Source organism: Canis lupus, chromosome 12 (genome assembly GCF_048164855.1).
Source record: "Canis lupus baileyi chromosome 12, mCanLup2.hap1, whole genome shotgun sequence".
NCBI lineage: Eukaryota > Metazoa > Chordata > Mammalia > Carnivora > Canidae > Canis > Canis lupus.
In genome coordinates, this window is record NC_132849.1 from 10,547,211 (window position 1) to 10,574,462 (window position 27,252).

Below are 27,252 nucleotides of genomic sequence, written 5' to 3' on the forward strand. Positions count from 1 at the left end.
GGTCGGGGAAAGAGTACCTCAGGCAGAGGGCAGCACTAGAATCTGCTCTGATTATCTGGCAGGGCTCAATTCTGCTCCCCTTCCCTTCAAATCCCAATTAAAACACAGGTTTCTGGAAAAAAAAAAAAAAGGCAGGGGACATAATTCTAAGAAGTCTTTTTTGTTTGTTTTTTAAAGATTTTATTTATTTATTCATGAGACACACACACACACACACAGAGAGAGAGAGAGAGAGAGAGAGGCAGAGACACAGGCAGAGGAAGAATCAGGCTCCATTCAGGGAGCCGGACCTGGGACTCGATCCTGGGTCTGCAGGATCAGGCCCTGGGCCGAAGGCGGCGCTAAACCGCTGAGCCACCAGGGCTGCCGAAGTCTTTGTTTTCTAAAAAATATGCCACCCTACCTGAAAGAGAAGAGACAAATGTGTTGACATATTTAAGGAAACACTTGGAGTATTTCAAATGAGCCTATAAAGGGAGATGAACATAAGGAACCTACAGGGTCTACGTGGGGAGTTCTCATAGCCACCAATGCTCGCCTTGCAAAGGAACTAATTATGTTTGAAGAAGACGTGTGTGCTTGATAAAATAATTAAAAATAAATTGCTCTCCTTGGATATGCAAACTACCAGGTTTAAAGCCACACTGTTGGTCACATAGATAATAAATAGATGCGTTTTCTCAAGTCTGTTAGGTGGCACTGATTTCTAATTCTGGCTACCACCAGGCCTGAGCAGCTTTTTAAACAAAGAGGAGGAGACCTCAGGCCCAGTGGGAACAGTTGTTATATCCTGGGGGACAATTGTTGAAAGCCTTAAGCCATGACACTCCACAACCTCAGACCCCCTGACCTCTCGTGGCTGAGAACAGGGGGCCCTGAGGAGCCAGACTTGACTCACTGCTTCTCCTGAGCTCCAAGCACCTGCTGGAGGAGGAGAGGGCAGGGGCACTGTTACACCTTCTCTCCCCAAGAACTACCACAAGGCCCTGTGCTACTACCTAATGCTGGTACATCAAAGAAAATAAGGCATTGGCTAAGAGCCAGGACCCAGATGGGTCTTTTGGTGTGGGGAGGAAGGGGAGGTAGGAGGTCTTGGGGGCTGATTAGAGCACTGTTGTAAAAAGTTTCTCCTTAACAATGACCTAATGATAGTGGAGAAAAGAGGAAAAAGAGAAGAAAGAAAGAAGAAAGAAAAGAAAGAGAAAGAAAGAAAGAAAGAAAGAAAGAGAGAAAGAAAGAAAGAAAGAAAGGATTCAGACTACAAAATGCTTTATAATTTCATCAAAGGACCAATATTGATTAGGCATCCTCTATGCAGAGTCTATTCCTTTTTTTTTTTTTAATATTCTAAAGCCAGGGTTCACCCTCAGAGATTCCAATTTATTTACTTATTTATTTACAATTTTTATTTATTTATTCATGAGAGACACAGAGAGGCAGAGACACAGGCAGAGGGAGAAGCAGGCTCCATGCAGGGAGCCCGATGTAGGACTCGACCCTCAGACTCCAGGATCACACCCTGGGCCTAAGGCAGACGCTCAACCACTGAGCCACCCAGGCGTCCCTGCAGAGCTTATTCTTGAGAAGCACTTATAGATGGGAGGAGGGAAAGGCAAGATTTCTGCTTTGAAGGAAGTCACACTCACGTTGGGAGAAAGATCTGATGTGAATGAAGGGCATATCTCCAATTCCTTTTTGCCTCGCTGACGTCAGGCCCCTTCCTGAGCCTCTTATTGGGGGGCAAAAGATGACCTAGAGCCAGTGTGACTGGACCACTCGGAGAGTTTTCCCAGGAATCAGTGACAGAAGAGAGGAGAGAGGAGAGAGCACCCTCACCCCAAGAGGCTGTGTGAGGGAGGTTGTCCCCCTACAGACAGGGAGCCAGAACCTCTGTGGGCAAATGAAAAACAGGATAAATCATCTTGCTCCTGGGACGATGCCAGGGGTAGATGAGGGTAACACACGAAGAAACAGTCAGGGGTGTGGGGCCCGGGTACTTGCCCAGTAAACATTCCCTCTGATTCCTAGGTAACTTGCCCAAGGCCACAGACACTCAGAAGAACCCAATCAGGATCCATTCACCTGCCACCGCTCAGTCCAATTCCAAAGCCCGCACCTTCCCCAGGGCTGCAGGCAGCTCTCCGGGTTCAATTGTCTTCCTCTTCCCTCCGGTTGGTTGTCCAGTCTCCAGGCCCTTTCAGGCTCACCCAGAGAGACTTCTCTTGCTGCGCTTTTAGGCTCAGCGCTGACAACTTCCGGGCCTTTTGGTGCACGCAGAGGAGGGAAATGAGCAGAAGAATGAACAGAACGCAGGGGCAGGCGCACAGGAAATAGAGTAAAGATGTTGACGAGCAGACCCTGGAAGGAAATGTGGGCTCTGCAAAGGAAAGGGGAACAAAGAAGATAATGAGTCTCCAGCTCACCTGCCCTGATCAACGGATAAACACCTTGCGGGGGGTGCAGGTGCGGGCGGGGTGGGGGGTGGGTACTGATACAGGCCGATACAGGTAACATCCTTGCGGGCCAGAGAGCAGAGCTGGAGGGGGGCGCTTTAAATCACACGTGGGCAGAAAGGGGGAAGCAGTGGGGCAAACAGAGGTCCCGCATGCCATGCCGCTGTTCCGGCCTCGGCTGCCCTCACCCAGCCCGTTCCAACCACCGGGGTTCCCGTGACCTACTTAAAACCAACAGCCAGGAGAGAAAAAAACAAAAAAAGCAAACCTCTCCTTTAATCTGCTCTCTTCAGAAAAGAGATCTAGAATTCAACCCTCGTTCTCAACTCGGCTGTGGGTCCTGAATTGTTAATGGGATGATTCCCACTGCTGCTTAAGTGCGCGTGCACGCATGCAACTCACACACACACACACACACACACACACACACACAGCGAGCAGCTCCATCCCCTCCTGACACTCCAGATGGGTCTCCTCCAGGGTACCCCCCACCTTTGGGCTCCTTTCCTGAGTTGCTCATACCATGGCCTCCAACAGGCACACTCTCTGTACCCTAATCCCCTGGGTCCCTCTGACCCGGCTCAGAAGACACTTCCTCCCCAAGGTCATCGTACCTGCCTCAGGCACAGTCTTCCCAGAGCCTCTCTTCACACGTCCCTGGGTGTAGACCTCTTCTGTTCCCCCTGACCCATCTCCTTCATTTCATCACAGGTGCCTGAGTATGCCTGACAGTGTCGTGTGTTTCCGTGGCCCCTGCAGTGCCCTGCACACGTGCGTGACAACTTCTGCCTATCTGAAGTGAATCGGACTGACTGCAACCACATGGGCAGAGGATACCATATAAAGGCAAGCTGGGGCACACGACCGTCAGGCAGCTGCAGCCCGTGGGGAAGCACCGTCAGCACACAGACATGCCAAGCACGCACCTGCGGCCCCAGAGCGGTTCCCCAGCATGGGGACAGGGAAGCAAAGGGACAGGACTGCCAACACCACAGCTAGGAAGCAGCACCCAGACTCACAAGTCAAAGGACCGGGTTTATAGACTCTTTGTGCATCTGAAAAATCAGATGCTAATAGGAGCTGTGATTTTATTGGAAAATTGTAATGCCATAAGCAATTTCTTCTTCAGAAGTTAAGCTATGGGCTTCATGAGATTATAGACTCTTAGAGATGTAAACAGCTTTAGAGGTCATTTCCACTAACCTCGGCTGCAAGAAGTCCATTTTGGGCATTGCTGATGCATCTTGCACCTTGAAGAATATATCTTTGCTGAAGTCAAGGAAGAATCTAAACATTTGTCCAACTCCCACATTGTGAACTCCTGAAGGACAATGCCTTACACATCTTTTTATCTCGTCTAGCACTTTGTCCATAGGTCATCAGTGGAAACTGATGAAGGAATTAGATGCGTGAGTGAAACCCACCCACAGGAACCCAGGGGTGGCTGCCATCATCACTGAGCAGAGTAAAGATCATCCCTGAGCGTTAGGCTGGCAGCTCTGAACAGGACTCACAAAGTGCTTCAGGGGTTTGTGGCCTGGATTTTCTCTGGTCTCATTTATATTCTCCAGCTGAAATTTGGTTTTTGTTTTTGAAATGGTGGGCAAAGGTAAAGCTAGACTTTAATTCTTTACCACCCTATCTCTCCATTTCCTACCCGACACCTCTTTCCAAGGCCTGCTTGACTACAATAGGTCTCCCAACTCTTATCTGAATATATTTGAAGGCATGTAGATAAGAAGGAGGTATAGATGGTGATGCGGAAAGAGAACGAAGCTGTAGGGAATGGTGGGTAAGAGTACTGGCTTTGACACTTCACACTCCTCATACGCACAATAGTGATTGACTACCATCTTGAAGAGAGCTGGGTTCACACTGGGCTCTTCAACTTACTGTTATTGACATTGGACCAGTCCTTATCCTCCTTAATGATTAGTTTCTTCATTAATAAATGAGGATAATAATTTCTAGAGTTGTGATGAGACAATGTATAATATTTAACATGCCCAGTGCATTTGTTGAGTCAGCAAGAAATGAATATTAGTTGGAATGCTAGCAAGCAAGTTAGGAAAATCCTAGGCAACTTTCTCTCAAGAGATGGGACAGACAACATGACTGAACAAGCTGATTCCCCACACAGGGGCCATATGCTTGGCCATGTTCTTCCACAAGCCAAGATTCCCCCTTAAATCTCTGGTCCCTCTGTTGCCACAACTGGGTGACAATCCACTGAGATCAGTCAAATGACTACTTAGTAGGAGACTCTGACTTCCCTTCCCAGTCATGGGTGGCAGAAAACTGGAAGGTGAGAGTCCACTTCAGTCTCACCATTGTTTGATGATGGTGTGATAATGAGGAGATGGGGCAGGCACACAGAAGGTGGAAAGTAATCTGGTACTTGGCTTTTTTTTGCCATTGAGACTCTTACCTTCAGCACAAAGGGACTGCCAGAGAGTTTGACTATCTTAATGGGGAGGAGGCAGCTCTGTTTGGAGTAATCTGCCATCAAAGGATGGCAAAGTGCACTCTTCACAGGCCTGAATTGGCCAACAGCTAGCAACTGTCAGCTCCAGTGCTTCTAAATTACCTCTCCTGGGAGGGCAGTGTTAGCTCTGGATCCCACGATCACCATTTCCCACCATCTGCCTCTCACCCATATCTGGATTAGAATTAGTGACATTCAAAACCATTAAGGTTTGGCATTTTGAATCAATCCGAGTAAGTGCCCAATGCTCAAAGTACAAGGTCTGCAAGACAGAGCCAAAAATGTAATGAGAACACTTCATCACAAGGTTTAGTTTATAACTTGCTTCCACCCACAGCCAAACACACCACGAGGAGCATTCCTTTTTTGATATTACCTCAGAAACACTGACCTCAGCAGAAGAAAGATACAGGATAATAAGGGGGCTACCGACTCCTCCTCCACCCCCACCAAAACTTTGGCAACAGACTATGCCAAGTGTGGCCATGTGAGAGACTTGGCTCCTGCCCAGAAATTTAAAGTAGGGGTAGGTAACCTGATAGGAGTACATCCCAGAATGAGTAATGCCTGTCAGCATCCTGTTTCAACTGAAGACTCTCTTACTCATTCTCTCATCAAGCATTTGTTATGTACTACTTGCCAGACTTTGTTGGAGGTACTAGGGTAGCAGAGATAAGTTCTATCGTCTCTCCAGAAACTTCAGTGATAGGGACACATATCTCCCTTGAAGGTTCACTTTCTAAGTACATCCTTACCCAAATAGAAGCTGGGGAATAGTAATAAGCACCATATTATTACAACTAATCCAGGCCCCAGGAAGCCTTATAGTTTTGCCTATTAATGAATCAGAGAATTCTCTAGAATAAGACATTTATGTCTGGGCTCTGAAGGTGAGGTAGAAGACTAAGGTATCTCTGGCCCCTACCTCGGCATAGTCACAGATAAGGAAGTAAGATGGAGAAGAAAATGCAAGGTCCAACCCCCACCCCCACCCCTGGGAAATTCCTCTTAACTTTTCTGCCTTCACTTGAGCCACATGCTCCACAGTTGTATTAGGTAGTCCTAAACTAGCCCAACCTGAAAGTGCCACATACAGGTGGTGGAAAACCACTGGAGAAGTGAGAATTGGTAGCATGTTATATTTGACCCAGACTTTATTAATACATGGAGCAGGTCCTTATGAGAAGTGCGACCATGCTGTGATTCAGTAAGTCCTTGAACATCTCTATGTGCCAGGCACGGTGCTGCGCTGGGAGTGAGACACTCAGTCTTTGCCTTCTCAGAATGTACAGTCTGGCTGTGCTGATGGATGTTAGGTGTGATGACTAAGAGAATAAGGTCAGTCACTGAGAAGGCGGTAGTTAATTTGGGAGGTGAAAGATTCATAGACATTGACCAGAGAAGGATGACATGAAGGAACTTTCCAGACAGGAGGTGATATATATTGATGCAAGGTGTTGAACTGCTGTTCTACCTTCCTCTAATCTTCCTCTTTGTCCTCTCCTCTGCCTCTCTCCCCTCCAGAATGTAACCATGCTCCAAACATATACCAGCTCCAAACCAAAAACAGAACAAAGCAAAACTTCACTGACACTTCTTGCCATTTATTTTCTCTCTTGTCTTTACCTCAAAGCTCTTGAAAGTGTAATCTGTATTTGATATGTCTACTTTCTCACTGCGGCCTGACTTTTCTCATTGCTTGTCTGCAATTGCCCTACAGTGTGAAATCCACTGGATATTTTCCCATTCTTATCCTGATTGACTTCTTTGTAATAGTTGAGCCTATTTGCTTCCCCTTCCCTTTTGATACCCTCTCTGCCTTTGGTCTCTATGATACTACTAAACGCTGGGTTTTCCTCCTCCCTCTTCCTCCTGGCTACTCCTTTCATTCCCCTTCACAGGCTCTTCTTCTGCACTCCCCTGATCAACAGTGGTATATCTCAGGAATCCCTCATTGGGCACCATTACTGCCTATAAGCTGATACCTTCTAATCTACAACTCTGGCAAAGATCTCACTTGGAAGTCTCCAGGTCTATTGAGTAGATCTCTCTGGATAATTCCCACATACTCCAAACTCAATTCCAGTCCAGCTTATTCAAATTTCAACCAATTTCCTCTTCAGACCTTTCCCCTATATTACCTCATTTAGTGAGTGCCCCACTATCCACCCATGCTAGAAATCTGATGTTCATCTTTGATTCCCCCCCTTCTGCTCCTGCACCCTCCACATACATCTAATCAGTGTCTAAATCTGGAGATGATGCCTCCTAACACTGAATGCCTCCTGTTCTCTCAGTCCTCACATGCATTGCCTTAATTCAGGTCTTCATCTTGTCTCACCTGGGTTCCTACTATCAATTTCAGATAGTTCTCCTTTCTCTGGCTCCCTACCAATTCATCATTAACAAGCTCCCAGTGGGAGCTTTCTAAATGCAGATCTCATGACGTCACTCCTCTGCTTGAACTTGTTTGCTGACACTCCATAACGTTCATGAATCAGATCGCCATCCTTAGCTACGCATGCAGGATACTTTTGACATCCGTACCCTCCGCATCTCACTAACTTCATCTCTCGTTCTTGCACCACAGCTTTTCTGATCATCTCAATAGTCTTTCCTTTTCCTGAAATATGTTCTTTTCCTTTTCATAGGCCCCATACTCTGGAGAACTTCCCAGATCTCCTCTCCACTCTGCCGTTTATCCCAGCCCGGTCTCTGCTCCTCCTGCTGCATCCTGAGGCTACTTCTTTGATGATACCTACTGTTTTGGACTTCCTGTCTCCCGTCAGAATCTGAGCTCTTTGAGAAAAGACTCTGTAATACATGTTTTTATGTTCTTAGATCCTCACATAGTTACTTGTTGAACAACATAAAGTATTTTGTCACATACATGGATTTTTCTATAAGTATACAAATATAGGTGTGCACACGCATGTTTGGAAGCTTAAGGGAGAAGAGAGTTCACATTTCTTGAGCACTTCTAATAGTCTAGGGACTATGCTAGATACTTTATACACATTTGTATTATGATCCTCATTTTAAGAGTAAGTTGAGGTTCACAGAAGTTAAGTGACCAGGGTATAATTTCAAAGCTTGTAAGGAGGTGGCAGGGCTGGAACTTGAGCCTAGGCTTGTCTGATTCCAAACCCTGGGATTTTTTTTCATCCCCCCACATTGCCTCCATAACTCCACAACTACCAGGAAGGAGTACCCAGGTAGAGGAAGTGAGATGCTACGATGGAGGATTTACCTGGGACCCCTTAACTGTGTTTATAATGAAAACCCTCAACTTATCATGGCACAGGCTTTTAAGCTTCTTCAACTGTAAAGAATACAAAGACCACCGAATTCTTAATGTTTTTGTTTCCAGAGTTTATCTTTTTTAAAACCTTTCACCTGGTTTATAAGGATTCCACAAAGATGAACAGTATAGATATGCTGTGAAGGATCCCACCTGTCTCAGAGGAGATGTGCTTTTTATTCACAGGATATATACTTTTTTAAACATGTATTATCTATTTATTCTACCACAAAAGCTGCTGATTCCACAGAGCCCAGGAATTCCAGTGAGAAAACATGCATAGAATATGTTCAGGTTTGTGGGATCTCACATTATTGTCAGAATAGAAGGAAAGCTGATATGAAGAAAAATTCTCTCTGGACACTTGGGAGAAACCTTCTGCTGAAGAATGGTCAGGGCCCTAGGGAAAAAATCCGATAACTCTGACTTTCACTCTAGAAGCCTGGCTGGGGTTGGGATGCAACTAACCCTACATCAGAGAAGTTGCCACCCATTCCTGGCAGCACCCTCCCCCTCACATCCACGAAGGAGTATCACCAAAGCTAGCTGGTGTTTTAGGAATGTTATCCTTCATTGATCCTTTTTCCCCTTCCTGGTGTGGGGCACCCAGACCACACCTCTGCGTCTCCAGCATCCCCTTCCAGTGTAAGTTCAGCTTATTGTGCACCTCTCATCCTCTCCTTCAATGCACCAGAAAGGAGCGACTCAGAGATGATCTGGATACAACATCAGTCAGCATAGCACACTGATCACCAGGGAAGATTTACTGGTCTGGCTAGAGAAATTTTTGCCTTCATTAACAAATGCTTAATGAATGCCTGGTACATGCTTGGCACTGTATTGGCTGGAAGGATGCTCTCCTTTCCTTCACAACCACTTGTTTCACATCCCTCCTGTAGCTGCGTACTCAGCTGAGCAGGATGGTTTTCCCACACAGGGAATGGCCACTCTTTAGCCAAGGTCTTTAAGTAGCTACCCTCCTTGCAGGACCCTGTAAACGAGTTCTACTGGGCACACTCCCTCCCTTTGATGCTTTGCAAGCTGCCAGTAGGAGAGGCACACCAAATGACTATCATGATCAAAGCTGATTTGCTGATTTGCTGAACATAATAGAGAGATAAGAAGCTTGGCACTTATTCATCGAGAAAGGTTTTGTTTTGTTTTTGAGATGGGGAACATTTAGGTGTAGTTGACTCTGGTTCAACCACATGGACCTTAAAGTCACCTGTCCCCCATCCCTCATTCTGAAGTATTCTGAGACTGGAGAATCAGCCCAGGGGTAAGGATGCTGCTTTGATATTATTTTGTTATTTAAAGGGACGCAATGTTGATGGCTTTTTTGCTTAGGAGGGGAAGGGCAGGGGAAGAAGGTCGGAAGCCCCTGACATTTAAATGTCTATGCCAAAATCTCACATAGACCTTGTCTGTCCTAATGAGAAATGGAAATTACTCTCAACAGAGTAATTTCTCTCTCTATTGAAAGAGAAAGAGAGAGAGAGAGAGAGAGAGAGAGAAATTTCTCTCAATAGAGAAACGGCAAAGTCACTTTCTTTAGGTTGTGAATTGTTTTCAGCAAAATATAGCTGAGAGGGAAAGCACAAGAGGAGAGACCAAGATTCTCCTGACCATGAGCCATGGCAGATTAACCCCTAGTTACCTGAAGGCAGTACCCTGAGTACCATGTGCTGCGACTCCTCTGATGCTTGGTTGACCCACTTGCTTGGGTTGCCATGTAGCTGCCATTCTGTCACCCTGCACCAGTATAGTCCAGCATCCTCCATCTCTACCCGATGAAGCTTCAGGACAAAGTCTGTAGGGGATGAACGGTAACAGTACAGATGCTGCCTGAGTCCCTCTTCACCATACTCCAGCAAGCCATCATGCTGCAGATGCACCAGCATCTTCCTTCCAGAATTTTCCCTGTTCCGGTACCACGTGACAGAGAACAGGGAAGCTAAACTGCCAAAACTCTCCATGCTGCAGTGGATGGCCACCTCTCCGTGCTCGGTAGCATTTCCCGGCCAGTACACTTTGGAGACACGGATCTTACTTCCTAGGAAATAAAATGGCAGTAAATTAGAGAAAAATCTAGATTTTAGATTGGATACCTCCTCCGAAAAATCTAGTCTTCACTGAGGAGATGCCATCTTAAAATCTTTAGATGTCAGGTCTTCCATCTTTAACATTTTTCCTTGACCCCTGTCCTTCTTCCACATTTGCTAGAATATTCTGTGCTATGAATCAAACAATCCATTTTCCTTCTTCAGCCTTACCTCTTGTCTCCCACAGACCTGCCCTCAAAACCACCCAGCTTCAGTGGGTGCTCTGCCCTGCTGCTTTACCTCTCCCTGGTCAACTCTTCCTTCAACTTCCCAGAGGGATCATTCAAAACTTCTGGTCTTCCCTCAAGTTGTGTATTAAACTATTGCCCCTCATTCTTAGCAAATTACCTTCCTCCCATATACCCAGATATCATCTCAGTTCAAGACACAGGGAAAGAGGAGGCTACTGAGAGACTGAACATTTTACACAAGTGTTAGGATACACTCAAGGAGAGACTATTTAAACTATGGGATTAGACTAAGTTTTAAACAGAGTTTTACATTTACTTTTTAAAAATATCCCCTCCTAACCAGCAGGTGAGAATTTTGAATGAAAGCCAGAGTTACTAACAAAATAAAGAAATTATAGTATACACTAAATTTTCAACTCTACTGCGAACACCTTTATTAATCTATCCTTAAGAGAATAACTTTGTCTGATCCTGGATTTTGTTCTTGTTGTTACCATTTTTACTCTCTCCTTCCCTTCATGGTAAATTATGTGTAAGATTAGTTTATATGATACTGTCTCTGTTTCCTCATCTCAAATTCCTCCCAACTCTACTGCAATCAGCCTTCCGATTCCATCCCCATGCTCTGGCCAAGATCCTCAGGATGGGCCCAATCCCCAGCTTGAGACTCTCTAGTTTTGTTGTCTTCTCTGCAGGTTTTATCACTAAAGTCCATTTTCTTCTTGAAATCCTCTTCATTTTTGATGTCAGAGAAAATGCCTCTCCTGCAATTCTGACCACTCCTTCTTGGTATCTCTCTCTGGGGCCTCTTCCTTAACTCACTCTCTACACTGGGGTGCACAGCTGACCACCTCCAGACAGCCATACCCCACCCACAGATCTATTTTGTTTGAAACCCTCAGAATTTGAAAAGAAGATGGATTATTTGCATACGTTCTCAAATTACATGATGTCACAAAAAAAGATTTTAAGCACTTCTTGGTAGACTAAAAGTTCAGACATCACTGAGCTCACATTTCTGGGTGGGAAGTACTTGCTAGGTTGAGCTAAGGAGTGGCTGCTTCCTTACAGGGGTCTGCATATACTGTCAAGTTTTGGCTTGGCCAACTGGGAGAAAAGGCTGCCAGCCACAGACAGAGAGTGCAAAAGTATGCAGGGGTCTTGGGGGATAACAAGGACGATAATGCAATTTGGGACATGCTGAGTCTGAGGGTCTTGGGGGGGCATCCAAACAGAAATGTACAACAGGCAGTTGGGAAGAAAGACCTGGAGCTCAGGAGACAGGGGTGAAGTATAAAGAACTATTTCATTGAAGGTGGTAGTTGAAACCAAGGTGGTGTGAAATTCTGAAGAGAGCAGAGAATAACAAGACAAAGGGACCCACAATCTGCCCCTGAGGAACATCCATGTTTAGCAGGGAGAAAGGCCTGAAGAATGTGGAGAAGGGGAACCAGAGCAGCAGAAAGAGAGACCTATGCTAAACTATTGTTTTGCTCTGCTGCCCCCAACAGATTGTAAGCTCCTTAAGGCAAGAACTGTGCCTTATTTCTCTTTGTATCTCTAATTGTCTAATACATAGCAATGTTCATTATAATAATCTTATTTTCGCATGCTACATTGAAAATAAAATTTTAAGCACTAAACTAGATTAACTTATTTGCATTGTACTGTTGGATCTCAGCCAGTTCCCCAACCTTAGCTGTGACATTCACTTAATTTTCATCAACATTGGAGGTGACCTAATACAGAGAGATCTAATCAACCCTGCCCACATTGAGACCACAGTACACCTAGACCAATGCAAATGGATGGAACTTCTATTACATTTTTAAAGATCTCCTGAGGAAGTAGAGACTCCCTCAGTAAGCCATTCCAACAGTTAACTACTCTTATTCGCCTTATGTTTAGGAAGCCAAATGTTGAAAAGCAATTTCTCCACACATCCCTATAGAGTTGTACAGTTTCTGTTCACAGTGGGAGAAATATGCTTCGTATTACTCTTTCTTTGCCAAATTACAGTAGAGCCCCACTGGAATGACATAGCTTGTTATTACAGAGATCTAGAGATACGACACCCTGGGTAGCTCCATAGACCAGGCTGCCAGGCTGAAAAGCAAACCAATCAAAGAGATCTTGTTCCCATCCAAGCTCCTTAAAGCCTCAGATTGATTCACCTTAAGTGACTCCCGCCTCTTCTGCTGACCAACCAGGTCCTGCATTCTTTGGGTAGGTGGACACCATTCCTATGACCTTGGGTCATAGTTATACCTTCACATAACCACGGCAGAGAAGACCTGCCTAAGAGAAGATGGCCATGGCGATCTTATAGAAAGATGTGTGAGAATATACTCGCCAGGTTTACCTGTGGGCCTGAGTTTCAGTTCTGTCAGACCAGACTTCTTTTCTCCAAGCTTGTGCCAAGTTCCATTTGTAGACAAGAGCCACTCCTCCACAGCACAGAGGTATTTGCCTTGATCGCTGTCTTCCATGTTCAAAATGTGTAGCTGAAACAAGTCTTGGGAAACTTTCTCAGGGTAGAATTTTTGTTTTCTCCCTGGGGTGTGAAATTCATCCCCATATTTTACAACACTGGTCTGGTCCATCTGCAGGATCCTCAGCCAGGTTGTGTTAGCGGAACTGGGAGAGAAGTACCAAACGATGGCTAACTGAAGGTCTCCAGCGGACCGGGACAAGATGCCACATTCTATGACAGTGTTGGAGGTAATGGAGATCTCTTGGACTTGACTACTTGAGTTCACTTGTAGCTTGCTCTCTAAATTAAAAGAATGGTAAAATATATATATATATATATATATATGAATGGTGACAGTGACTTTTGTTACTTCATTAGAAAATAGAATTTTAAGGTAGAAGGGACATTAGAGGTCAATGAGGCCAATGCCTCCTACGTCCATTGGATGTGGAAATTCCCTCCCCAGCAACCCACTATCTGCCCATTGAGCTTCTGAACAGCTCACCAACTGACAAAGCAGCCCATTTCATCTTTGGACATCACTGCCACTAGAGATTCTTTCTGACATCAAGTTGAATTTTACCACTCCATATCTTCCAGGCACTGGTCCTGGTTCTACCCTTACCCATAGGAGTGGGATAGGGAATGTGGGGTAGGATGGAGTGCCATTCAGAAAACTAGTCTCTTCCACATGATATGCCTCACTCTTGAAGCACAGACATCTTCTCTTCTGTTGCATTTCATAAATCAAAGTGAGAAAAAGTGCCCTGTTAATGCTTTGTCGTGTGCTCACTCTCTAGAACACTCCTTGATTCACAATTCTTTGACATGTCCTTGTTTGTATCTGCCTTCAAACACAGGTAAACAAAAGGAAGCTGTATGTGGGCTATTAAAGTTGTATGTCTCTTTGCAGCCAGTCAATAGTGGGAATCTCGTACAGGTATAGAGTCAACCCTCCTTTTACTCCAGCAGGAGGATGAATGTTATAACCTGCCTTCTAAAGCTTATTCTAACTTCTTGCTGACATCCCTGATTCTACTTTTGTAGACGCTTCTTAAAGTTGCCAGTGGGTCTCTTTCCTCTTCTTCCAACAAATAGTTAACAAGCACACACTGTGTTATGTGCTAGAGCATTCCCTGCCCTGTGGATACCTTCAACAGTGGGTTCACAGTCTAGAGGGGGAGACTAGTACAGGCACAGAGGCTTACTGATTCCAAGTTTGACAGAGGTATGCAGAAGTGGCCGTCCAAGCACAGAGCAGGACTGCCTAACTCAAAGATGGGGATGAGGAGGCTTCCTAGAGTAGAAATCTCTAAGCTAAGTCTTAAGGGTTAATAAGAATTAGTCTGGTGGAGGAGAGGTTAAAGAGTTCCACACAAAACATATGACTTGAACTGAAGACTGAAAGTGAGAGAGAACATAGAGTGTTTGAAGGCCTGCAAGTATAGGTCAGTGTGGATGGAGTGCAAATTCAAGATGGAAAGTAGAAGATGATGCTGGAAAGACACAAATATACCAGGTTATAAAGGATCTTGCAGATCATGCTATGAGAGTGTGGATGAGCTGGATATGCAGGCCTTGTGGTTTCTCACCTAGGCCACTGGTGATTGTGAGGATGTGGAGAACACTGTAGGTGGAGGAGCTTTGGAAGGATAAGAATGGGGATGCCTGGGTGGCTCAGCAGTTGAGCATCTGCCTTCAGCCCAGGGCGTGATCCTGGAGACCCAGGATCGAGTTCCACATCGGGCTCCCTGCATGGAGCCTGCTTCTCCCTCTACCTATGTCTCTGCTTGCCCCTCTCTCTCTGTGCCTCTCATAAACAAATAAATAAAATCTTTAAAAAAAAAAAAAAAAGGAAGGATAAGAATGGTGCATTTACACCCAGACTTAGTGAGTGTAGCTCTGCCTTGGAGGCAATTCCATAGCGAGTCTGGAGATCAGAAGAGAAGCCTTTCAGGATAATGAATTTAAGAGTGGTCAGTATATAGGCTGAACCAGGAGGAGGAATAAGCCCACTTCAGGAGACTGTACAGAATTAGGAGAGAGCAAGCTGAGCCTGAAACACAAAGGAATGGATCTGTGAAGGAGGAGAATTCTGCAGAAGGGAATGAGAAGGGGCAGTTAGAGTGTTAGGAAGGAAACCAATATAATCTTGTGTCCTGAGGCCAAGGAAAAGGGAAGTTTTAAGAAGAAAAGATTGGGCCACCAATTTCAAATACTACGAGAAGGACAAGGCAATGAGGGCATAAGTTAATCAACATGGACATCATTACTTTTACCAAAAGTGTCGCTCAGCAGCAGAGAGAATAATGGCTGCTACCATGGCTGAGCATCCGCTGGATGCATCAGGTACTGTCCTAGGCACATTACATATGTCACCACCTTTACAGTGCCAGTGGCAGTTTAGGGAGAAGTACCTAGAGTTGACCAGATTGAGTGACTTGCCCAAAGCTAAGCTGCTCGCTGGTGCCTGTCAGGTGGAAATGACTTCAAAGGCTCTTGAACACTGTGTCTTAAGAGAATGGAAGTGATAAAAGAAGATACATGAGCCAGCAGGACTTTGACCAGGTTGTGTCTTGGTTTTTTGGGTTTTTTTTTTTTTCCCCTCTGCTCTTTCACCAACCGATGAGGTAAACTATATTTGACTATGATCCTGTACTCTCTTATACATTAACACATTAAACCAAGAGGATAAATGTATTTTAATGGAATTTACATTATCCATACCACTAGGGGAGTTGTTCCAAACATTTAATGACTGGTAAGGCAGTAAGGCACAGGCAGTGACCAATCCAAAAGAATGCCTCCCTCCCCACCAAAACTGGCCTGAGAAGCCCCCTGTTGTGCCAAATGGTACCTTTCAGTTGCTGGATGGTGGGACTTATGGGGACTAGGGGGAAGGGGCATGGAGCAAGTTACTAGTAGTCGGTGTGGAAGGAGATCAGTGTTTTAATAACCAGGATGGCCCTCCCAAGCACAGTAACTTCATGTCAGCCTGGATAGTGGTTTTACATGTACACAGTATAAAACATGGTGATGGTGGGGGGAGATATTTTCTGTTTTAATTCTATAACAATTCTATAACTGACCCAAAGAGACATGGGTTTGTTTTCGAAAGCAGCTATTAATTTCAAGTGGTGTTTACCTGGTAAACTGACGGCTATCATCAGTGAGTGAGAGATAGCAGAAGCCCTTGCGGGGCTGCCTGTGCAGAGGGAATTTCTGACGTAGACTTCTACTTGACACTGATAAACTCCTGCTTCCTCCTCGGTGGCATCATGGACTAGGAGTTGGGAATGAAATGATGACTGTAGAACCTTTGTCTTCTTTTGGAACTGAGATAGGAAATCCTCCCACTCAATAGTGCCATTATGGGTGATTCGAACTAGTGGATGAAAGACTTGAGATGTCGCAGGCTGGAACTGCCACGTCACAGTGAGGAGCATCCCGAGGTTGGGGTAGTCAGCCTCCACTATGCAGGACAGGCCAAAGGTGTGGGCTAATTCCACTTGGGGTTGACGGCTCATCAGCTTAACACGTAAACTCGACTCTGGGGGCAGAAAAAAGTGGGAAAGACAATTTCCAATATGTTTATCGGGTCTAAGTTTTCCTACTCACCCCCTCTTCAACATTGAACGATGCATTGGGAACATCAGATATTTGGGGGGTATAAGTTGACTCACGGTCCAATCTGTCCTGAATTCTGTCTCTAATTTTTCTTTTTTTAAAAAAAAAAAAAAGATTTTACTTATTTATTCATGAGAGACACAAAGAGAGGCAGAGACACAGGCAGAGGGAGAAGCAGACTCCCTGCGGGGAGCCCGATGTGAGACTTGATTCCAGGACCCTGGGATCACGCCCTGAGCCAAAGGCAGACACTCAACTGCTGAACCACCCAGGCATCCCGGCCCTCAATGTTTCAAAGGTGATCCTCTTCTAAGAGCATCCTCAGCAATGACAACAAACAGGCTCTGTTTCCCCAGCCTGCTGCTTAGGCAGCTACTACTGAGTGGGTGGGGCACTCGCCACCTCTGTGGCTGCCCCCCCCACCCCCCAATTCTACTCATGGGCTCAGTGTCACTCTTTTGCATAGGCTCAAAGAGACTTTGCAATCTCAGGGCTGCAGCTACAGAAGCCCGGATGTAAGAGGCTCAGGGGCACTGGGCACAGGTCCTCTCTAAATCTACTTCAAGTCAGAGGCTTTTGTGTTCAGCTTTGAATATCACCTACAAGTGGCACCCTACAGATGATCCTTATCAAGGTAAGTAAACTTTAGAGATTAGTTGACAGATGCAGCAGCCAGAGACTGTGCCCTGTGTCCTGGGGTGTACATGCCACAATTCGGGGTTTCATGATGACACACAATCAAATTCCACTGCATCCCACTGCAAAGGAAGGTACCAATGATATGCAAGTTTAGAATAGGATTTCTTTGACACCTACCCAGAGATTTGACAGTGACTGCCAACTTCTGAGTCCAGCTCCAATCTCTGGCCAGGTTCTGGGTGCTCTCAGACACCCTGCACTCATACACACCACTGTCTGTGATGGTGGTGGAGCTGATCTCTAGCTGGAATGTGGCCCAGTCTATTTTCTCCAGCCTTGCGTGGCCCTTGGAGGAGGGACCCAGCTGCACGGTGCCATCCTGCCGCATGCCAGCCACAAACTCTTGCTGCGTCCGGCCTTGTGGGAAGTGCCACCATTCCACGGACAAGAGACTCTCAGCTCCATCTGCCTTGCAGAGAAGGGTTAATGCCTCTCCTTCCCACACTGCTTGCAGCTTGCTCTTGGTAAATAAGACCACATTCCTTGCTGTGGATTACATTTGAGAGGAGAAAAAAAGTATTTCAAGTAAATGAACATTTTTCTAAAACACGGTGATATCTCTTTAATTAGGACTTGACTAGTTTGTGATAAATCAGATCAGGCTGTTTTACTGCTGGACCACCCCCAGAAAAGAGATTTGCTTAACACTTACCTAGTGGAAACAGAGAAGCAGAAGGATATCAGAAGAACTTATTTACACCTAAACAATTTATAATTTGGCCTATTTTTAGTGATTTGTTAAATCAGCCTTTCATTATGAACATCTAGTTGGGACATCTGGTAATATTTTGTTAGATGAGTTAGGGTGGGTGTACAAGCCTGAGAGTAAGGAAGCAGCATTTATTTAAATTTTTAGTTTTTTGGAATTTTGTCTTTCACAGTTTGAATTGATGTTCCTCTCCCTACTTATCTTTCCTTAACTAGTAAGTGCTTTGAACAGGGAGGAGTATTGGTAATTAGATTTTTGTTCAAAACTACCAATTGCGCCTGGCTGGCTCAGTCCTTAGAGCATCTTGATCTCAGAGTCATGAGTTTGAGCTCCATGTTGGTTGTAGAGTTTATTTAAAACAACAATAACAACAACATCAAATAAAATACTACCATTAAAAACAATTACTTGGTGGAAAATATTACCTATAGACAGATAGATAGTAATATATAGATATATTACTCTTTCAAATCACATATTCATATATATAAAATACATATTTATAAACATATATATATGGACAGCCCAGGTGGCAGCAGTTTAGTGCCGCCTTCAGCCTGGGGTGTGATGCTGGAGACCTGAGATTAAGTCCCACGTTGGGCTCCCTGCGTCCAGCCTGCTTCTCCCTCTGCCTGTGTCTCTGCCTCTCTCTCTCTCTCTCTCTCTCTGTGCATGTCTCTCATAAATAAATAAAATCTTTAAAAAATATATGTGTGTGTGTGTGTGTGTGTGTGTGTGTGTGTGTTTGGTTGATGGGAGATCCTTCTTATATCTGAACTATAATGTTAAGCTACAAAATAAAAATCTGGCTCCCAGATGGGAAATGCAAGACACATAGAAGTGCAAATATTCATTTAACAGATACTTCCTGTGTAAGCCTTTGTCCTGGGTGCTCTGTGGGCAAAGCAAAGACACCTCAGTAACTCATGCATCTTAGGTTTAAGGCCAAGGTCCTGGGTGTCAGAATTTATTTTGGGCAATACTGTTGCCCTCCATGACCCTTGATTTTCTTTCCTGAATATTATGAAGGTAATAACAGCACCCGCTTTATTGCATTGTTGGGACAACTAAAAGTAGTACATGCAAAAGGGCTTAGCTTGGCTGGAAAGGGAAAGAACCAGTAAAGGGTGGCTATTAGTACTGGTTGTAATGATAGGCACTTAGTGAAAGTGAAGTAGTTCAAAGACAAAAGAGAGAAAACAAAATCGAATTGGGATGAGAAATCTAAATAGGATCTAAATGAATTTGCAAATTGTTCTCCCCTGCTGAGGAAGGAGTCCTGTCTTCTGCTTTATGTGTATATGTATATAAGTTACAAAGGCAGAATGAAGGTCAATGTCCAGAAATAAGTTTAACGTATGTATTTAATATTTTAAAATATTTAATAACACTATTAAATAATTAAATAATAATTCTTTAAATAATACTTAATATATATTTTATATATGCTATGTATATGTATATGCAAAACTGCTTCCAAATTTTGGGTATTGGAGGCAGGATTATACTTAAGTTTTTTTTTCTTTTTTTTTGTTTAATATTTATTTATTTATTTATTTATTTATTTATTTATTTATTTATTTATGATAGTCACAGAGAGAGAGAGAGAGGCAGAGACACAGGCAGAGGGAGAAGCAGGCTCCATGCACCGGGAGCCCAATGTGGGATTCGATCCTGGGTCTCCAGGGTCGCACCCTGGGCCAAAGGCAGGCGCCAAACTGCTGCGCCACCCAGGGATCCCAGTTTTTTTCAAGTTAAAAATAGACTCATAACTGAAGTTTAGAAAATAAAGAGGAAATTATTACTCATAATCTCACTACTTGAATATAAACCATTATGGTTAGTTTCAACTAACATCAATCTTTTTTTTTTAAGAAAAAAAATGAGGTTTCCTTAGTTCATTACAGTCATTACTGCCTCTTGATAAGAAGTAATACACTTATCAAGTATGTATAAGTTACACACTCACAGTGGTAGTGAGTACCCCCTTCTGTTTAAAATATTCATAAAATATGAATTTCATGATAAAACTCTGCTCATACTTTGGTTTGACTTTCAAAACTGAATGCTCACAAGAATCCTTAATAAATTTGCTAATAACTTTCTCTGTTTCTACATATTAGTCCCAGTTTGGACTCCAGCCTATGCAAAGAACTATTTTTAGGTTTGGAAGACCACACTACTGATAGGCTTACGATCTGTGCAACACAAAAAACACTTTTACATCCGTTTGGCACAAATTCCCATATGCTGAATTTAAGAAAGTTTTACAGATATGTTTCAGCAGAGATTGAGATGAATGAAGCAGAGATTTAGCTCTGTGTAAATATGTAAACCCACCCACATAGTTCTTCCTGGATCCTAGAAAGTTAGACCAAATGTTTAGTGTGAAAACGAACACCAACACACTTCCTGGCTTGTGTGTCTTCATTGCTAGCAAATGAGGTGACAGAGAAGAACATGAAAGGGAAATTTATCCATCTTTGAAGATGCCTCCAATGGGCAAGTGAAACAAGGATATCTATATTTTTTTTTTTTTTTTTTTTTTTTTTTTTTTTTTTTTTTTTTTTTTTTTTGGATATCTATATTTTTAGTTGGGTTTTGTTTTGTGCTTTTGGGCAATTAATCTTTCTAGACTTGAATATAATACCTAGCCCAGAGCATCCTAATATTAGTTGTAGATTTGTTTGTTTTCTCTTCACACCAAAAGCACTGAGTGTTCAAACATATTTAAGATCATTCAACCTTCACAAACTTGAAATGAGAGCCCAGTGGCCTTCCACTTTCATGCCTACAGTTACACAGACCCATTTGGAGAGGCATATCACATTACAGCAAAATGCAGGGAATAGAGTCTGCTTGCTTTCATTTGCCTCTTCATTTCTTGTTTTGAGTCATGCTTTGATACAGAATTAAGACATACTATCATCCCCTGTATCAGGTTAAGATAATAGAGGATGGAAAAAGGCATCTGAGAGATGTTTGGGGGGCAGTGAGGCATAATGTAGGTGTCTAATCCCCAGGAAGGAGGCAAAGTGTCATTCTCACGTACTCATATCACATGGACAACAAAGAGAAGACAGAGGGTTTCATTAATACATGTGTTTCCTGCTTGAAGAAAAACCCAACGTACAAAAATGAGGACTAATCGCAAATAAGAATGAGATAGCAAGAAGGGATTTAAGGACAATCTAACTGTACATCATTATTTCATATTTGAGGCAGCTGAGATTTAAAGAAGTTAAGTATTGGGCCTGCGGTCACAGCCCACTTAAGGACCCAGGAATAAGACTCAGGTCTTCAGCTAGTTTGGTCGCTTTTCTCTATCCCACCTCAAAGTGATCCAGCTGACACCTGACTCTTCAGGAGAAGTCCACTGTGTCCATGGAGGCATCCTGTACTCACAAAGGAGGGAAGCTGAGAGCAGTCCGGTCATATCTTGTTCTGACTTCACGTACCTGCTGGCTTCCTCAGATGCACACGGGTATCTGGTGACTGCTTGCTCTGAAGCACCTGCCAGGAACCCATCTGAGCTCTTGCCATCTCTGCCACAGTACATCTGTAGGCGCCTTCATCCTCCGGGCCCACAGAGAAGATCTTGAGAGAGAAAGCCTTGGGGCTTAACTTTGAAACCTGGAGTTGTCCTTGAATTGCTCTCTCTTTGTAGCCTCTCTTCAGGTCCAGAACACCCCCAGCATCCATGCGGGCCACCTCTTTACCATTGAAGAACCAAACGCCCTGAAGCTGTGGGTCCCAGCCACCACCTACTACCAGGCAGACCAGTTCTAAGGATTTCCCTGCAGTAAACGTGCTCTCAGCGGAAATGTTGACTTGAAAATCTTTCACTAGGAAACAAAAGCAACACAGGTATTTAGAGAAGCCACAGCATCTGTCCTTTCAGAACCACAGAGAGATAATACAGTAAGGCCCATCAGTAAGGATGGTAAGGACAGTAGAGGGATTGAATTTCATGCGGGAGTTTAGCTCTGAGGAGTAGCTCAACCAAAGAAATACCTAGAATCAAAAATGTCCTTGATTATTCTTTAAATCATTCAGAAAGAACAGCGTATAGCTTTCTGAATGCAATCCTTTAAGCAAGATGTATACATAGAAGTCTGAAGTATAATGTATCTTTTTTTAATAAAAAATATAAAATATTTTATAATATGTTGAATTGCTATAAATTATTATTTCTTTGCTCTCTTTTCTTGGCTAAGACTATCTAGTGGAATTTTCCTAAGTGAAAGTAGATGTGATGTATAACAAGTCCTCAGCTAACATAACACTTCACAATAAAAAGCTGGAAGCTTTTCCTCTAAGATCAGGAAAAGACAAAGATGTCCTCTCTTACCACTTCTATCTGACATAGTACTGGAAGCCGTAACCAGAGCAATTAGTTAGGGGAAAAAAATAAAGGGCATTCAAGTCAGAAAAATGAAGTAAAATTATCTGCTTGCAGATGATGTGATCTTATATATAGAAATCCCGAAAGACTTCACCAAAAAACTCTTAAAACTAATGATACTAGTAAAGTTGCAGAACACAAAGTCAACATACAAAAAAAAAAAAAAAAAAAAAAAAGTCAGCTGCATTTCTATATACTAGCAACAAAATATGGGAATAAGACATTATGAAAACAATCTATACAGATGGCCAACAGACACATGAAAAGATGTTCAACACCCCTCATCTTCAGGGAAATGTAAGTCAAAACCATAATCAGATATCACCTCACACCTGTCAGAATGGCTATTCTCCAAAAGACAAGAAATAAAAAGTGTTGGAGAGGATGTGGCAACAAGGGAACACTTTTACACTGCTACTAAGAATGTAAATTGGTGCAGTCAATATTGAAAACAGTATAGAGATTTCTCAAAATAAATAAATAAATAACTAAATAAAAATAGGGTACCTGAATGGCTCAGTATGTTAAGTGGCCAACTCTTGGTTTCTGCTCAGGGTTGTGAGACAGAGTCCCATATTGGAGTCTGCTTGTCCCTTTCTCTCCCCACTCTGTTCCTCTTCCTATATGTGTGCATGCTCTCTCTCTCTCCTAAATAAATAAAATCTTTAAAAAAATTAAAAATAGAACTACCATATGATCCAGCTATTCCATTTCTGGGTATTTATCCAAAGAACACAAAACACCAAGAAGATATATGCACCCCTATGCTCACTGCAGCATTATTTATAATAGTCAACATATGGAAATAATGTAAGTGCCCATCAAAGGATGAATGGAGAAAGAAAATGTGGTATATATATAGATATGTGTATATATATACACACACACACAAACACACACATAAAGGAATACTACTTGGCCATAAAAAAGAAGGAAATCTTGCCATTTGCAACAACATGGATGGGCCTCGAGGGTATTATTCTAAGTGAAATAAATCAAAGAAAGACAAATACCATATGATTTCACTTATATGTGGACTCTAAAAACCAAAACAAATGAACAAACAAAACAAAAATAAATTCATAGAGACATAGAACAGACTGGTGGTTCCCAGAGGGGAAGGTGGCTAGGGAATGGGCAAAATGGGTGAAGGGGCTCAACTGTATGGTGATGGGTTGTAATTAGACTTATGGTGGTGATCACTTGTAGTGTATCAAATATCGAATTCTAATGTTGCACACCTGAAACTTGTATAATGTCATAAACTAATTTTATCTCAATAAAAAAACTCATTTGCAATAATGTCCAAAAGAAGAAAATACTTAGAAATAAATTTAACCAAGGAGGTGAAAGACACTGAAAACTGTAAAATATTGATGAAAGAAATTAAAGAAGATACAAATAAATGGAAAGATATCCCATGTTCATGGGTTAGAAGAATTAATAACGTGTTGGTGAGAACGTGGAGGATGTGCACAGTTTACTATACAAACTGTGTGGTGTTTCCTCAAGAATTAAAAATAGAACTACCATATAATCCAGCAATCCCACTTCCGGGTAGATACCTAAAGGAAGTGAAATGAGGATCTCAAAGAGATATCTGCATTCCCATGTTTATTATTCATGATAGCAAAGATATGAAAACAACCTAAGGGTCCACTGATGAATAGGTGAATGTAGAAAATGTGGTATTATATGCACACTGAAATATTATTCAGCTATGAGAGAAAAGAAATCCTGCCATTTCAACATCATGGATCACCCTGAAGGACATTAGGCTAAGTGAAATAAGCCAGACACAGAAAGACAAATACTGTAGGAACTCACTTATATGTGGCATCTAAGACTGCTGAACTCATAAAAGTAGAGTGTAGAATTGTGGTTGCCAGGATTAGGGGGAGGGGGGAGGGGGAGATATTGATCAGAGGGTACAGAGTTTCCATTACGCAAGGTGAGTTCTATAGATCTAACGTATACCATGGTGACTACAGTTAATAATACTGTGTTTCATTCTTGAAATTTGCTGAGAATAGAAATCTTAACTGTTCTCGCCATACGTACAAGCACACACCCACTACACACAAAAAATAACTATGTGAAAAAAATAACTATGTGAGATGATGGATATGTTCATTAGCTTGATTGTGGTAATCATTGCAAAATGCCTATGTATATCAAAACATTATGTGCACCTTAAATATATAGAATTTTTGTGAAATAAATAAGTAAGAATAAATGAAGACTGTTTTAAATAAAAATTGTTCTCATGATCCCAGAGTCCTGGGATCAAGCTCCAGATCAGGCTCCCTGCTCAGTGGGGAGCTCTCCCTCTGCCTGCCACTCCCCCTGCTTGTGCTCTCTGTCAAATAAATAAAATAGGAAAGAAGAAAGAAAGAAAGAAAGAGAAAGAAAGAAAGAAAGAAAGAAAGAAAGAAAGAAAGAAAGAAAGAAAGAAAGAAAGAAAGAAAGAAAGAATCTTCAATGATCTATCAATGGATCACTGCTTTTAGCATGGAAATATATGGTTTTTGCAACCTCTTCCTATTGGACCATAGCCCGTGTAGAGAAACCAGGAATGGCAGCTGAGGCTTCCCACTTGCTTTGATGAAAATGCCAATGGATCATGAAAAGTAACACCATCCCAAGCAGGAAATGGGGTCAGGTGGAAGGAAATCCCGGCAGTAAGACAAAGTTCCACATTAGCAACTGGAGCTACTCTGAGGCCTGGGTGTCTGTGGTGTGGGCGCTTTGGAGAGACACACCTGCTTGGAGCAGCAGCTCTACCTCTCACCAGCATTTTTGCATGTCTGAGGCTCAGGTTCCTTGTTTTAAAAATGGGGAGTTGACCACTTGCCCTATGGAGCAAGGACTTAAAATTAGGTAATATAGATAAAGTAGATAAAGCAGATAAAGTGCTTACACAGGGCTCAGCAAGGAGGATAACAAAACATTTTCATGCATGACTTGTGGAATCTCTAACCATTCAGAAGATCTTATCCCATAGGAAACCTGCTGTGGACAGGCCTGAAACCAAATGTCCCTCTTCTTACTTATGCTTCCCAGATGCCAAAACCAAAATGTATTCAAACTTCCTAAATGTCTTTTTTAGACACAACAAAAGATTAGAAAAAACCCAAAAGATATCCCATAAACACCCACCATCAATATAGTATGAATTGCTTGAGAAGATCCTTACCTGTGGGTTGGATTCTCAGAGCTGTTTGAGCTGTCTGCTTTCTCGTGATTAAAGTCCAGGTTTCATCTGGATCCTGAATCCACTCAGTTGCCTCACAGAACAGCTGACCTTGATCTGAGGGCTGGAGCCTCCCTATGGAGAGCCTGAAGGTAGTGACTCCAAGCTGGTTGAGCAGTACATCACCAGCCGCAAACCTCTCTGTATATGAGGGCCCAGGGATCAACGTGAAATCTTTGGAGAGGGAAATAATCTTGGTAGTTTGGCTTCTTTCTCCATCCTGCATCAGGTACCAGGTGATAGAGAGGTGAGTGTGCTGAGCTGTGGCTTTGGATGCTTCACAGGTAAGTTCCAATGATTCACCCTCCTCCTTATTAAAAGTCTGGGAACTCATGGTGGCAGAGAGGGTATCTGGAATAACTGGAAACAAAGGAATGATAACTGACTGTCCCAATAACCTGTCAGATAAGCCTCCTTGGATAAGGATGGCGCCCTGACCCACCGTCCGTAAAGCACATACTTTTAGTTGCTTTTCAACCAGCCATATGCTTTCCCTACCACCAAGAGGAATGTTGGCATCTGTATACATAGTCCATGGGACTTGGCAAAACTAATGGCTCAGTGGTGTATTGACCCTGACTTTACATTTTTAGCATAGGTTGTGACCAATTTAGCTGTTCAGACACAGAGTATTTAAAAGGGAAGAGCACTGGGAGCTAGAAGACCTAGATTCTGATCCTAAATCTGTCCCTACTTGACTACAGGAATTGGAGCAAGTCACTTCACTTCCTTACACCTTAACCTGATTCTTTGTAAAATTCTGCAATAATCCCTTACAATCTGCCATTCAGAGCCAAAATGCAGCCCTCACCAAAGTTTTGACAACCATCCTACTACCATCTCATTGTGTTCTTCCTCCAAGCCCAAGCTTATGGGAAGGCAGCACTTAGATTCAATCAGTAAGTATTTATTAAGCAGCTACTCAGGGCTAGCCACTGTGCTTGGGGCTGAGATAACTGTTCTCATGTTCTCCTAACTGTTCTCCTTGGGGTGAAGTAGGAGTCATGTAAGTAGCCAAATACCATATCAACCGGGTGAGCGCTAATAATAGCAATGTGAATAGAGGATCAAGAGGAAACAAAGAGGGGGAATATGCACTGAGACCATCTGGACAGATTTCACAGAAGTAAAACCTAAACTGGGTGCAAGTATAGGTAGGAGTTGGCTAGACTGAGAAAGAGGTGCTAAGATATTCTAGGCAAGGGGACAAAATGCTAACTACAAAGATTATGACCCTCTCTCTCCATGTAAATATGTTGGACATTACTAGTTTGTGGATAATCATTTCCAAGCGAGTGACTTACCACTGATCATATTACCAAGTTCACGTTCTGCCTCCAGAAGAGATGACATGGGGAGAACTCCCAGAGTTTTGTCTGATGTTGCTACGATCACCCCGTGGCTAGCTGTGGACAGGCCTAGACCACACACACCATCTAAATTCCCAGGGCAAAGGTGACTGGAAAGATGAACATTTAGAGAATGGGAGATACCGATTTGTGCCCCATCTGCAACATATCCAGAGGGCGATGAGGGCTCTCTTGCCAAAGCAAG

The 27,252-nt window shown here is 43.1% G+C and overlaps 1 protein-coding gene across 4 annotated transcripts in view; it reads right to left on the minus strand.

Moving 5' to 3' along the window:
* Positions 1-166: 166 nt before the first annotated feature.
* The window catches only part of CD101 (CD101 molecule), a 36,023-nt gene continuing 8,937 nt past the window's right edge, over positions 167-27,252 (minus strand). The window contains exons 3-10 of one of the 4 annotated variants that reach the window (XM_072769629.1): positions 25,642-26,058; positions 21,499-21,885; positions 17,449-17,817; positions 16,151-16,555; positions 12,895-13,305; positions 9,897-10,292; positions 2,117-2,377; positions 167-403 (exon numbers count right to left, since the gene is read on the minus strand). In XM_072769629.1, coding sequence (XP_072625730.1) covers positions 2,148-2,377; positions 9,897-10,292; positions 12,895-13,305; positions 16,151-16,555; positions 17,449-17,817; positions 21,499-21,885; positions 25,642-26,058 — 2,615 coding nt within the window. In that variant the 3' untranslated portion in view covers positions 167-403; positions 2,117-2,147. Of the gene's footprint in view, positions 404-1,373; positions 2,378-9,896; positions 10,293-12,894; positions 13,306-16,150; positions 16,556-17,448; positions 17,818-21,498; positions 21,886-25,641; positions 26,059-27,002; positions 27,158-27,252 lie in introns of those variants that run through there. The other 3 variants (XR_012004148.1, XM_072769630.1, XM_072769627.1) reach the window with 3 other exon arrangements.